This window comes from Coffea eugenioides, chromosome 11 (assembly GCF_003713205.1).
Source record: "Coffea eugenioides isolate CCC68of chromosome 11, Ceug_1.0, whole genome shotgun sequence".
Classification (NCBI taxonomy): domain Eukaryota; kingdom Viridiplantae; phylum Streptophyta; class Magnoliopsida; order Gentianales; family Rubiaceae; genus Coffea; species Coffea eugenioides.
In genome coordinates this window covers 252,112-266,253 of record NC_040045.1, presented here as the reverse complement: position 1 = coordinate 266,253, position 14,142 = coordinate 252,112, and the positions used below count along the sequence as shown (strand labels likewise).

Here is a 14,142-nt window from a genome sequence, read left to right as displayed (position 1 = left end):
TCAGATAGCCAACGAAACCTTGTCGTTTTTTACGATCCATTTTTTATGACAGCCATATAAATCTTTTATATAGTAATAGTGTATGTACTAAGTAACTCGAGATGAATATTACCTATATAAAGTTTAATATTTAAATGTAAATTAAAATTAAAATAGCGAGACTTACATCCAAATTCATTAATATAGTGTAGGAAAAATTAATTTTAAAAAAATATTATTTGACTTTTTTTTTTTATTATTATTTTAATAGTATAATTTTTATTTATTAAATTATATTATAAAACAAATGATAGGACGGTAAATAACAAAAAGTTGGAGTGTAAAACACATTTTCCTTAATCCTTGTACATTTTCGATGATTTTCATATAGTCTAATGTCTCCATGTCTCCAACCTTTATATAAGCATCAGCACTCGTCGTTCTTTCTAATCATATCTGAGTTGATTACTCAAATCTTCATCCATCTTCTGAAAACCCAGCCACCATGCCATCTACTCTATCTCCCTCAGATGATAAATATCTCAATGACCTTCTGCAACTCGCCCATCCTTTCCTCCGCGGAGAGCTCGAAAACGTGGACAAAAACCTTCCTTATCTAGTCTCAGTCCTGCGCTCAGTTGGGGCAGGCGAGTGCTGGCACAAGCATGGAAGTTTTCTTGAACATCTGTTTGATATATATCGCATTCTCAAGCTGTGGAAAGCCCCTGATGCTGTTTGCCTTTGTGGGCTCTTTCACTCTGCTTATTCCAATTCCTATGTCAATCTTGCCATCTTTGATCCCTCCACCGGTCGGGACGTAGTTCGTTCCCACGTCCAAGAAGCTGTTGAGAGGCTAGTCCACATGTTCTGCATTGTCCCTCGTCATCCTTTGATCCATGATGATCTTCTGTTTCATTATGATGATCAAGAATTGGACGAACACCTCAAGTTTTCGGAGATTTCTCTGAGGAATGCGAAGGAAAAAGGATTGTTTAACGAGGAGGAAAGTTGGAGAGTAAAACTCAGGTCTGTTCTGCCTGCTGATGGGGTAGTAGTGAAGCATATCAGAACAGGAGAAGAAGTTCCAGTTTCGCGAAGATTGGTGGCTGTGTTTCTCCTGATGACAATGGCAGACTTTTCAGACCAGCTGTTCGGTTTTCAGGATGTTTTATTTGAGAATTCAAATGGTCGTTTGGAATTCTCAGGCAATAGTTTCTATGGTCTATGGCCAGGTAATGGCAAGCCTGGATTATGGCTGAATTCAATATCAAGAATGGGTGCACTGTACGCCTTGATTGTGAGAGAAGAGGAGATTTTCCTTGAGCAAAGGAGAAGAAATAATGGAGGGGTTATTGTTTTAGCAGATGATAGAGATGAAGAGCTTGAGCTAGTAATCCCACCCGTATTTGAGAACTGCACAAGAGTTTTGGATGCAGAAGAGCAGAAGATTGGGAGGGAGTTGTATTGGGAGGCTGTTTTTGAAGGAGACAAGATTGGGTTGGAGAGAGCTGAGGAGCTGTTGATAAGGGCAATTGAGAAGAACCCTTTTGTTGGAGAGCCTCATGTGGTTTTGGGTCAGATTTACTTGAGCAAAGGGAGCTTTGAGGAGGGTGAAAAAGAGGCTCAAAAGGGGCTGAGAATGATTTTGGAGTGGGGAAGTCCTTGGGATAAGAGGATGTCTTGGGAAGCATGGGTTGCATGGGCTAGACTTTTGGTGATAAAGGGAAAGGAGAAATCTTGGCCTAATACTTCTTGGGGCATCATCCACTTGGGTCTTATAAAGTGAAGAGTGTTTGAATTGGATAAGATTGATCACTGCTATGTTTCGTATTAACTAGTGTTATTCCAACTTAATCTTGAATATTACATGATTAAAATATCAAATAATGTTGTTGTATCCTGACATTTTGTCAAGAATATATCAGTGTACTATAAGGTTACCAAGACTATTTGGAAAATGTTTTGTCTTGCCAATATTCATGTTTTATTGAGTAGTTTTCAATAGTGAACTTGAACTATTTGAGTAAATTTTAAATCAACTGAGTTTAAGCAAACAAAAATAGGTAGGTCCCAAGGATTATATCATCTTTTTCTATATATATATATTGAGGAATTCCCCAAGATTATATCTTCTTATCGAGTAATTGTGTCTATTCATTTAACTAAAAATTCACGAATACAACAACATACATGATTATACGCCAAATAATATAACAGATACCACAAGTGTTTGTATGAAATCACAATCACACCAACATACATTCCTAAGTAGCGACCAAATTAAAACCACAGAAACTTTGTAATTAAGCTGAAGGAAGGAAAAACTATAGTTTTAGCAACTGATGGATCAGTCTCATCTTTGCCGTAAAGGAATACGAAGACAACAATAGGCAGCCATGAGTATGAAAAGCAAATTTTCGCCCAAAAGAAAATAGAAAAGCAAATTTTCGTGCCTTTGTTGCTTTTTCTCTCATAGCCAACGTTTTCATAGAGGAAAAAAATTGATTATTTTGTCGTTAACAATTTAATCTCTTTTTTCCCCTGGACCACATTTAACACATCTAGACAAAGTCTAGATTAAAGTTTGTCAATCAGATTAATAAGAGATGAAAGACTGTTTCTCATTCACTCCTATTGTCCCATCTTAATTATGAAGATCTTGAATATGCAATAAATTTCAGCTAATATTGTATCTGGTCAAGAATATCTTAGTGTACCATAAGATTACAAGCTTATTTGGAAAGGTTTTGTTTGCCAATCTTCACCTTCATGTTTTATTGAAAAGTTTCCAACAATGAGCTTTAACATTTTGAGTCAACCCTCTCTTAAAAATCCTCTCTCATCCCATGTATAATGTTACATGTTGTTCTTGTATACCACTTTGTAGTATGCCAACGTTCACCTATTTATAAACTACATTATTTGGACAATACCCAACTAATAACACGAAATAATTGTTAATTTCTAATCTAGTACAGAATAGGAAATAACTCCTATTCCTAAACTCATACAAATAGGAAATTCTTTGGTTACTACTTCAAATAACTAAAATCAATAAGGAAACTAGTTACTTGCATACAAAATAAGAAATCTGCCTACAAGAAAAGTCAATTTCCTAACACTTGCTATTTGATACAAGTGCAAATGCATGCTAAAGCAATGAAATGGAAAATAAATCAAAGAACAAGAAAATCAACAAAAATAATGATAAAAAACCATGAAGTCGAAAACCTCCCAAATTAGTGTTCTCTGATAAGATTTTATTCATATAGAGTTCCCACACCGTTTCTAATTTTTGTATATTCAAAAGGAAATTAAAGGACACATATGCACGCAATTGATCATTGTTTCAACTAACTGTGCCATGTGTAACAAAGCTTCTTCTTCTTTTTTCCTCTTCTTTTTTTTTTTAAACAATTCTACATACTATTAACAATAAAATTTTCAATTGTTTGTGGTACCTCCGGATTAGAATTGCTGACAAGCTTGAGATCAACTAAAGAAAGTTGGGGAATGTGTTTATGCTTCTTCTTCCATATCTCACGACATTGCTTTCGTTTTGGTCTCTTCTAATGGGATAGTTCCCTTAGGGCATATCCCATTTAATTGCCACAATCGAGTGATTGAATCATCCTGGCTATCATCTTCAAAATTGAATATTCCTTTCCTTTCTCCAGGTAATAACTGGGTCTCATCCGCAAAATCCAAGTAAAAATTTTTACTTTTGTTTATTTACATATAACTGTAGAGATTTTTCCTTGTCTTGCCTTAGAAAAGCTTGCCAAAATAGTATGATTTTTGAGTGAATGATGATCAAATGCCAGTTGATGATAGATACCAATGCAATCAATAACATCACCATTTGGGCTCTACCATTCGAAGTAATCATGCATCGATCTCTCAAATAGATGGAAATCATACTTAACTTTTCAATAAATTATACAATTGAATACAGGATCAGATTACCAAAGGTGCAAACAAAAACCACACAAAGAAAAAGAAAAAATGACACAAGCACAAGCACAGAGAGTGATAGAGATCTGTCCACAAGATCATGAAGACAAGCATCCTACGAAAAAGGGAGGAAGTAAACTCATCACGGATCATAAGAGGGATAAATGGACTTGACAGGGATCTCCTTCGACTGGTTCAAGGTTTTCTTGACCAAAATCTTCTTGCTTAAGGCATCACATAAACTAATCCGTAACTGATTTAGCAATATAAAATAATGCAATATAATCCCTTCATTACCTTCAGACTACATGACTGCAAATCCGTAACTAATTTAGCAGGTTATTGGAGTTTATGGTAAGTCTTAATATCCTTGAAACTATCTGGTGTGCTTAGGGCTGCAAACGAATCGAACCGCTCGCGAGCCGCTTGAGTCAAGCTCGACTCGAGCTCGATCAATATCGAGCTCGAGTCGAGTTCGAGCTGGCTCAAGTCGAACTCGAGCTCAAAATATTAAACTCATGAGCTCGCGAGCCGGCTCGCGAGCTCGAGTATATATATATGTATATTTTTTTTATTTTTTTATTTTAAGTATATATATATTTTTATATTTTTTATTTTAAGTATATATATATTATATTTTTTAAATTTAATAGTAAAATTACATATATATCTTTAATATTTTATTATTTATTAAGAAAAAAATATTTATTTTATTTATTTTTTAAAAAGTAAAATAATTATTTTTTATTTTTTCGAGTTCAAACTCGAGCTCGAGCTCGAGTTTGAAATTGTCAGCTCGTCGAGCTCGAGCTCGAGTTCGAGTTCAATGAAATTATGTCGAGACTCGGCTCGATTAGACCAAAACTCGACTCGACTCGGCTCGTTTGCAGCCCTAGGTGTGGTAAACTAATTGTCCCATAATTGTGGAAGCTTCCATGAATACCTCCAAGTTATCCAATCCAATTTATCATCTGCATTTCGGTCTTCTTTCAAGCCCATTAGGGTCAAAAAGTTTCCGCAAATTTGGGTCTAGATCTATTATATTCAGTTTAGGCCCACCCATTGAAATGCCTACATACTTTCTCTATAAAAAGGAGGGATAATTTTAGAAATCTCCCTGAGCTTTCTAACACTTTTATTGACATCCCCTGAGGTTCTCAAAATTTCATTGACCTCCCTTGATAGAAAATTGGGCCCCTTTGCTGACATCATGAAGGCAAAAATTACTAGTATGTCCGATGAAATTGGGTTTATTACTACTGTTTAGTTGGAGAAAATGGCATCTAAAGTAGTTAATTAAGCTTAACAACAATAACAAAAATTTGATGGCTAATGCATAAATTAAACCTAGATCAGTGAGGAAGCGCCAATTGAGCTACAATATTGGTGCCATTTTTGTGCCTGCTATGATTTGACAAGGAGATGGGATCATTTATGTGACATTCTAACCATATGAAGTACAAGGGAAGATGACAGGTGTCGAGCCTGTGCAATAGTAAATACTTGCTTAAATAAAATATAAATTTTGTATATAGTGGTAAGTAGGATCGAATTCACAGGGACTGGAAAAAATTCATTTCTTTTAAAGCCCAAAGTAAATGGGGATTTTTATAAAAATGGAGATAATTACACAACTCAAATAAAGAAAAATACTAAATGACAATTTATTAAAATTGAAGTAATAATAAATAAACTATAGCTAAGAAATAACTTAAAAAATGGTTTACTTATTGATTATTAATGCAGTAATAATTTCATTCACTCACTGATAAACAAGTTAGAACTGCTAAACACGCAATGACAATCAACTTTTCCTTACTGTATTGGGGGTTAAGGTACGATCGTCAACCACTTTCCTAATCAAGAAATAATTTTAGATATGACCTTATAGTTTAATTTCCTAATTGCCCTAAGAATTAGAGAAACCCTATTCTACCAAATAACATGCTATGAGGGTTATTTTAAATTAGCCCATATGTCCTCCTAATACAAATCCAATCATACCGTTGTTCGTCTTTTTTTCTTTCCAACTGAGGGCCACCAAAAACTTTTTTTTTCTTGTCAAGAATCCCCATTGAAATAGCTCTTTCAGAAGTACTAATCAATCCCATAGCTAACGGAAAACTTTTCCCATTTTATCTCCTACTTTATAGCTTTTTAAAAGCAGTAAACTCGTAAGTGGAAAAGGAAACTACCAACGATAATATTCAATGTTTCCTAACTAAATATTCTACTAACAAAAATAGGAATCTTTTTAATCTTCAACTAAAGTCTTACTCAGAGTTCAACTCGAATTAGGAAAGCTCCATGTGCAGGAAAATCTTGAGCCTCTCGAACTTGACAGCATGTCTTGACCGTGCCCACGTCAAACTGGTAAAGAGTTTTCTGGAAAATTGCCTCAATTAACCACTTTTGCTCCACTTTCCTATAATCAGCACCATTAACCAAATATACTTAGAATCTATCAATTAATACAATATTTGGCTAAAATCAAGGGAAAATAATCATAAATTTAAAAACAAAAATGGAACCTATCAGAAGAAATATATACAAGAGAAGAAACAGAGGAAAAAGAAGAAAAAAATTTGGAGGAAATTGTATTAAACCAGTGCTCTTGATATGCATTGGAGTAGCAGCAGCAAAGTGAAGAATTTTGTTGTTCTGAAATAGTTGCAACCATAGTGGTACAGATATGAATTTCTTTGTTACTTTAACTTTCCTTTATTGGTGTTGCTTGATCAGCCATACCACCTTTGATTGTTGCCTAAGTCTTGATATTGAACATTCAATTTGTTTCTTAAGTGGCTTTTTGAGTTGATCATTGACATTTAAGTCAAGACATTACATATTATGTGTGTTAACTGAAATTTTGAGTTGATCATAATGTTGAAATCTTGTGCTATACGTATGCTATGAAGATTTGTTGATCATAATAATTCTTATGTTAATGAAAGTTGAGTAGCCTGCTGCTGAGTTATATAACTAATGTTTCTAGTTTCTATATGAATTTTTGTCAAACATGCTCTGTTTGTGATCATCATCATATGTGAATGCTAAGATTGTAGGATGGGGACTCTTGCCACTGCCTATAACATTATGGTTCACTCTAATGGGACAAAATCAGGATTTCATAGGTGGATCCAACTGGTTATAAGTATATCAACTTGCTGTTTGATGTAACTGAGAAGGCACTGAGTAAAATGCCTGGGAATGTTAATGTGCTTATGCAAATGAGATTTGAATTTCCTAAAAAACATTGCATGATAGATAATGATGATGATTCAGTTGCTGAGATGTTCAAAATACACAAGTCTAAACTAGTAATTAACTTGCATGTCTCTGATATGGAAATTATTCTAGCTGATGAAGAGAATATCTCAGTGAATGTGAGAGTTATGAACAAAGAAGATAATTTAGGCATTGAACAAATTCCTAGCAGGGCAGTTGTAGACCTTGGAGAGTCGGATGATGATTATGGTGACTCTAGCTCTGATTCTACATAGAAACACAACCTACGTAGTGACACTGAGGAGAAAGTAGTTGATGAAAGGCCTTAAATGCATATAGTGAGGACAGTGATACTAATTTTTCTGATTTTAAGGGCAATGAGGCTAATATTATGGTTCCTGATTCTGAATTTGAGAAAGAAAATGAACCTATGAGACAAGTAATGAGACAAAAAAATATGGATTTACAATAGCAAAGATGAGATAGAGTTTCAAAAGAGTCAGTTATTCACTAATATGGATGCCTTTTGAGCTGCCTTGAAAGACCATTCATTCAAAAAGGCTTTCCCATTTTGAGATTAAAGAATGAGAAGAGTTGAGTTACTGCTATCAATGGTGTTGACGGATGTTAATGAAGAATTCATGCATCACCAGTGGCTGATTCAATCACTTTTTAGATTAAAACTTATCAGACAAAACACATTTGTGTTATGAACAAACAATGTGCTAAGCCCACATCTGACTGGATGGCCAAGAAGTTGGTTTCTGTTATGAGGGATCATCCTAATATGACCAACAAAGGGGTAGAGACAGAGTTACTTAACTATGGTGTGAAGCCTAGTAAAATGCAAAGTTTTAGAGCCAAAAACAAAGCACTAGTTGAGATAGAAGACACACATACTGAATCATATGAGAAATTGCCAAGATATGCTGAGCTGCTGAGGAAATATAATCCCAATAGCATATGTAAAATACATTATGACAGGTCAAATCTCTTAGTTGAGCCTATCTTTCTAAGAATTTTCATCAGTTTAAAGCACAAAAGTTAGGATTTCTGGAAGCGTGTAGGCTTTTTGTGGGGTTTGATGGTTGTTTCTTAAAGGGTCCATTTGGTGGTGTACTTCTCATAGCAGTTGCTTTGGATGCAGATAACAACATATTTCTTTTAGCCTTTGCTGTAGTTGAATGTGAGAGCAAGGATACTTAGAGGTGGTTCTTCTACTATTTTTCTGAGTTTTTTGGACCACTTGATAACATCAAACCTTTAACATTCATGAGTGATAAGCAGAAGGTAAAATTTGTGTCCATAGCTTTTCATGTTTTAGGGCCTGTTTGGAACCTCAGTTTTTTGACAAGTTTGTTTGCTACTAGTTTTTTAACAACTTTTGCTACAGGAACTCCAAAAAACTTGCAAAAAACTTTTGGGAGCTATCTGAAACTTTTAATGAAACGACCTCGTTTTGGCCTCAAAAACTTGCAAAAACTTTTTGGTCATATACTGAAACGACGTCGTTTTGGCTCATTGTTTTGCCCGTCTTCATGAACAGCAAAGTAGAAGATCTCTCCATTTGTGTCAGCTCGTTGCACAGAAGGCAAGCTGCCCTAGTTGCTGTACCTCTGGAGAACACCAAGCTACTCTTGTTCGTCGGAAGCTGATAAACCCAAAGCGAAGCCTTGGGTGAAGTTGGTGAGACCTCTATTGGTTTAGTAGTCTTGCAGTCGATCCAGCTTTGTTCACCGAAGGTTCAGCATTTTGGAAGGATCACTGAAGTCCGGCAAAGCCTACGGTGGCTGATAGTTGTGTCCTCCACGACGGTCCGCCCTGCCACAACTGCCCTTGTCCTTGCCGCTACAAAAGCCCTCTACTTTTAGGTGCCAAACATCAATACCACAACTTACTAAATTGAGCTAGGCTGCTCCTTTTGTTTTTAGATGCAGCAGATTATGTGTATTTCTCGGTAATGGCTGAGTAGTCGCTGATTCTTTTCCATTTGCTTCATTTTTTTGTTAGTTTTCTAAATCTTCTTGGCGAAAAGTAGTTGGTGGGATTCTTGCTAATTTTTATGCCCTTTGTGGTACATTTGTTCTCTTTCTGATCTGATAGTGCTAGAATTGCTTCGGTATGTGTTTTTTCATCATTATTTTTTCTCTTTTCTTTCTTTCCTTTCGTGCAAAATGTCATCATTATTTTTTCTCTTTCTGATCTGGCATACTTCGGCTCACATTCTTGCAAACTTCACCACATCATTTTGTAACTGGAAGTAATTTGATGTATACTTGAGGTAATGTTGGAAGTCCAGAATTCTTCAGCAAGGAAAAATTATAAGTTTTCCCTTTGTCATTCTTTATGTTAACTTTAGCTATTCATGAAGCTCCAAACGACTCGATCAAAATTTTGAATCTGGTTGTTCATGGGGGAACGACAGTTGTCAATAATTGCTGAGTGTTTGCTATAATATGTCAACTAGGAATTTTCCTAGCTTAGTTCATATGCTATAATATGTCAACTAGAAATTGCTTATTATGATGCTAATACCAGCTTTATGATTCTGTCATTAGTTAATTTCTCCCTCTTGTCTGGCCCATTTTGTAGTAGTTATTTTTTGATCTTTTCTCTTTAAGGATCTCATTTGCATCTAGAGCTTCTGGTTTATTTCTTTTTTTTTTTACCATCTAGAGATGATGCATTTGGCCACATCATTCACAGTTGAGTGGATGTGGCATTTATAAATTTATGGGATAAAATATCAGCTTATTGTGCTCTAAAAGGTTTTTTATAAATTTGAAGACTGCATGTAGTTACATTTGATTTGTCCGTGGGTGAAATTGGTTGAGACAAGTTACAAGGAGTTGTCGTATTAATGAATCACCTGGGACTGCTTCTTCCCTAGTGAAATGTTTAGATGATATGCTAAGAAATAGAAAGTAATATTGACAAAGGATAATGTAAGTTTCTGCTTATATAGGATTAGCTTGACAAATCTTCTTGCTCTTTATCTTTTTATGCAATTAGAAGGTACGTTCAGAATGTATTTGCTAAGGCTAAATGAAAACATTAGTCTCAGCGAGTGTTTTTATGACATAGTGGGAAAGATATTGCAACATTGAGAAAGTAAGTTGTGCAGTTGTTCTCTTGAGAAGAGGATCACCTTGAAGAAATTTTGTAATCCGGCTTGTATCTGTTTGATGAATAAGTTATATTGCATAAGGTTCAGCCAATACATTTGAAGTCATTCTGGTTTGCTTACTAGCAACAAGACAGCTCTTGAGTTTTCCTTCTCCAGAGTGTTGGAAGTTGAAACATATCATGGTAAACAAAATTGCATGAGTGGCGAGATGGTAAACAAAATTGCATGAGTGCCTCGCCACTCATGCTACTGTTGACTTTTCTACAACTTTGAACACAGTATTCATTTTATTTTTGTGTCTTGGTCTTCCTGTGCCTGCCCAAATAAAAATTGAAAGTCAAAATGAAATAAGTAAATGGACAGAAAAAAGTACCTTAATGCTAACATTCTATCTACAAAAAGTTTCTTGTGCAATATTTTTGTTGTGTTTTGATTCGAGAAAAATAGGGTTAGCGTAATATATGGCCAATTCTATGTTTACTTTTTAATATTTTGAATGTGGAATTCCATTAGGCAATTTAGCGTAGGTTTCTGCTTTATTATAGAAACAAATAATTAAGCTATCCTCTACAATTTGAGATGCAGGCATACTTTCTTTTGTTAACAGGTTTATACCGCTGCGCACTAGATCTATTTCTAGAGGTTTGCATTGGGGAATTTCAATTACTGTTACCTGCATGTTGGACTGTTTCCTTCTCCAGAGCTAACTACCTTATTTTTTTCACTATTGGAAAACTCGTACTTCCTGATCCTGTGAGCGCTTGCTGGTCCGAGTGTGGAGAGAAAGACTTACAACTTTGTATCACCAATTACTTCAAGGTATACATTTAGTGTTACTATTTTTTCCAACCCTGTGCTGTTTATTGGTATTCATTACACGTGCTTCACCTGTTGTTCCAAAATTGCTATATATGCTGTGAAAATAGATGCTAGTCTCCCTTTTGCATGCTTTATGGCCAACTTTCGCTAATAAATATGTTGTGCATAAAGATAAGAAAACAAATGGCAAGTAAAGCTGTTTCATCAAGGCAAGGTCGAGCCCAATTTCCAATGGAGAGAGAACTTGAATTTGTGGAGTACTTGGTGGAATTTAAACGAGCTAATAGAATGAACAAGGGAAACCTGAAGAGTAAGGTCTTCCCCGCAATAGTTGATAAATTTGCTAAAAAAGGGTGCCACTTTGACTTATCTCAAATCAAGGCAAAGTATTATGCATTACGCAGTCTCACACAAGAATACAATCGCATGCGATTGAGGGTTACTGGGGCCGGCTGGGATCCCTTCTTGCATACTGTAACCATGGACGAAAGCAAATGGCAAGCTGTGATTAAGGTGGATGCATTATTTTTTCCTGTTGTGTTACACATACTTTTAGATCAGCCCTAATTTTTTGCGCCTACATCTTATGTTCTTTTTGGTGTTAAATGTGTAGGAGAATCCATCATTCGAGAATTATCACAACAAGGATTGCCGTGTCTTCTACATTTTGTTGGAGGTGTTTGACAAAATGGATGTCCAAGGGCGATATGCAAGGGATTCAAACTAACCATCAGTTGACATCAATGCTGAGATAAAAGCGAGGCAAAGTCAATCACCAAACAATATGGGTGGACAGGGCCCAGAGCACGTGCACTTGACTGATGATATGAACCCGCCTATGCAGTCAATTAGGAAATCGGATGCCAAACATTCAAAAGGCAAAGGGAAAAGGAAGACGCTGGAATCTTCATCAGCCAGAAATCAAGACAGCGACCTCCCGCGTGGTCTAAGTCGCATTTCCTACAACAATGCAATATCTTGGATGGATGCAACTTTCGCTTTCGATCGGAGCACGTCCCGAAGCATAGATGCCTCACCTTTCCCACCTCCCCTACCTGTTGCTGTTGCTTCTCCCCCAGTTTACTTGGATGATGACCTTTATTCGGTGGCTAAGACAAACGAAGCCTTAGGAAAAATAGAAGGCTTACTCGATAAAATAGCAGTCACAGCAGCTGTGACCTTGGCTGATTCCCTTGCCCATCGGAGGATGTTTTTGAGTCAGAAGAGTGAGGTTAGGAAGCGGTTATATGCACTAAAGATTAGGGGGGGCAAACTAGATGACTGAGACCATTTCTGCCTAGGGGGTCTTCCCCTTTTAGATTGCTTTGAACATATGTGTTAATGTAATAGATTTTCATTCGTGATTGCCAGATGTTTGTTTTCTTTGTTGGGACAAGTTTAAACAATAACAGCTGTGACTTTTCATGGTTTGGATCATGTTAAGACTTACCAAAATAGTGCTCCATTTCAAATACTTGACTTGTTCAAAATAATAAATATAAGTTTTACTTCAATATAAGAGTAACTTCTAAGTTGATATACTTGTTAATTATTTTATTTGGTGCTTATTCGTCACATGTTTTCAAGGTGTAGGTGTTACCTTTCTCGACATAAATGGCTAGGGCTCCGCTTAATTTTGGAGTGAATTTAGATGACCCAGATGATGCAAAAAATGCTGCAAGTGTTATGCTAATACTATCGTGGCACTTTCAAAGGCATCAGGTACCAAGGACAAGATAGCTAGTCCGAACAAGTGCTATGTCAGGTTAGGGCTGGGTTGACGAGCTGTTAGACGGACATTGCACTAGGATGCTCGAGAACATGCACATGAATGTGGCTACGTTTATTCAGCTATGTCGGATATTGCGGGGAGGTGGATACATTACTGAGGGTTCCTGTGATAAAGTGTCTTTAGAGGAAGGAGTAGTAGTTGCTTTATATGATGTGAGCCATGATTTGATACAAAGAGTGCAAGGTGAGTGATTCCAGCATTCCACTGAGACAATTCATCGACATGTGCGTCGGCTGTGTCAGGCCTTAGTGCAATTAGCACCTATTGCACTCCGACATAGGAACACAGATGCTACTCATCCTAGAATACGGAATAATAGGTGGTTTTATCCCTGGTTTAAGGTACTTGCCCCTCTCCCTAAAACTAATAAATTAAATTGCATATAACTTATGGCAAAACTTGTAATGTACGACTGCATTGAGACTATTGATGGAACCGATGTCTCGGCAAGTGTGCCAAGAGAGGAACATGATGCCTTTCGTAATAGAAAGGGCACGATTTCACAAAATATTTTACTGCATATGACCACGATATAAGGTTTGTATACGTCAGAATTGGTTGGGAAGATAGTGCCCATGATAGTCGTGTCTTGTTGGATGCTATTTCCAATCCCAGTGCAGTATTTCCCGTACCATCGATTGGAAAATATTACGTAGTTGATGCAGCGTATAGACACATGCCAGATTTCATGGCCCTTTTCAAGAGTGGTCCAAGAAGGAGGTCACAGACGGCACAGAAAGGATTGTTTAATCGCAGCCATTCTTCGGTTCGGAATGTGACAGAGAACGTTTGAGGTATGAAAAATGAGATTTAAAATTTTAGAAGGTCCTATGAAAAACTATCCTATTGAGGCACAGAGAAGCATTGTAGTGGCATGCTGTGTACGACACAATTTCATTAGGGAGATGCAGTCATATGACCTCTATTTGACAGATGCTGCTAATATGGATGTCGGAGGTACCGAGGGAGCTCAAATGCCACAATTTCATGTCACTCCAGAAGCACTCCATAATTGGAAGGAATTACGAAATGCAATGGCTGATCACATGTGGATGCACTGAAATAAGTAGTATATGGTGGCCTGTCCTAATTTCCACACTGATTACTGTAGGAATCTTGAATGCGTAATCTTAGGAGATATTTTAGGTAAATTGAATGAGTAATCTTAGGAGATATTTTAGGTAAATTAGTGGAGAAAATCAAGATGAATAAACTGTCTCTAAAATTAAGGGAATTAGGTGTA

At 36.3% G+C, this 14,142-nt stretch overlaps 1 protein-coding gene across 1 annotated transcript; it reads left to right on the top strand.

Annotated features, from left to right (window-relative positions):
* Window positions 1–364: 364 nt before the first annotated feature.
* LOC113754196 lies at window positions 365–1,988 on the top strand. The gene has a single exon (XM_027298551.1). The coding sequence runs from the start codon at window positions 485–487 to the stop codon at window positions 1,763–1,765; it is 1,281 nt and encodes a 426-aa protein (XP_027154352.1). The 5' UTR covers window positions 365–484; the 3' UTR covers window positions 1,766–1,988.
* Window positions 1,989–14,142: the final 12,154 nt, after the last annotated feature.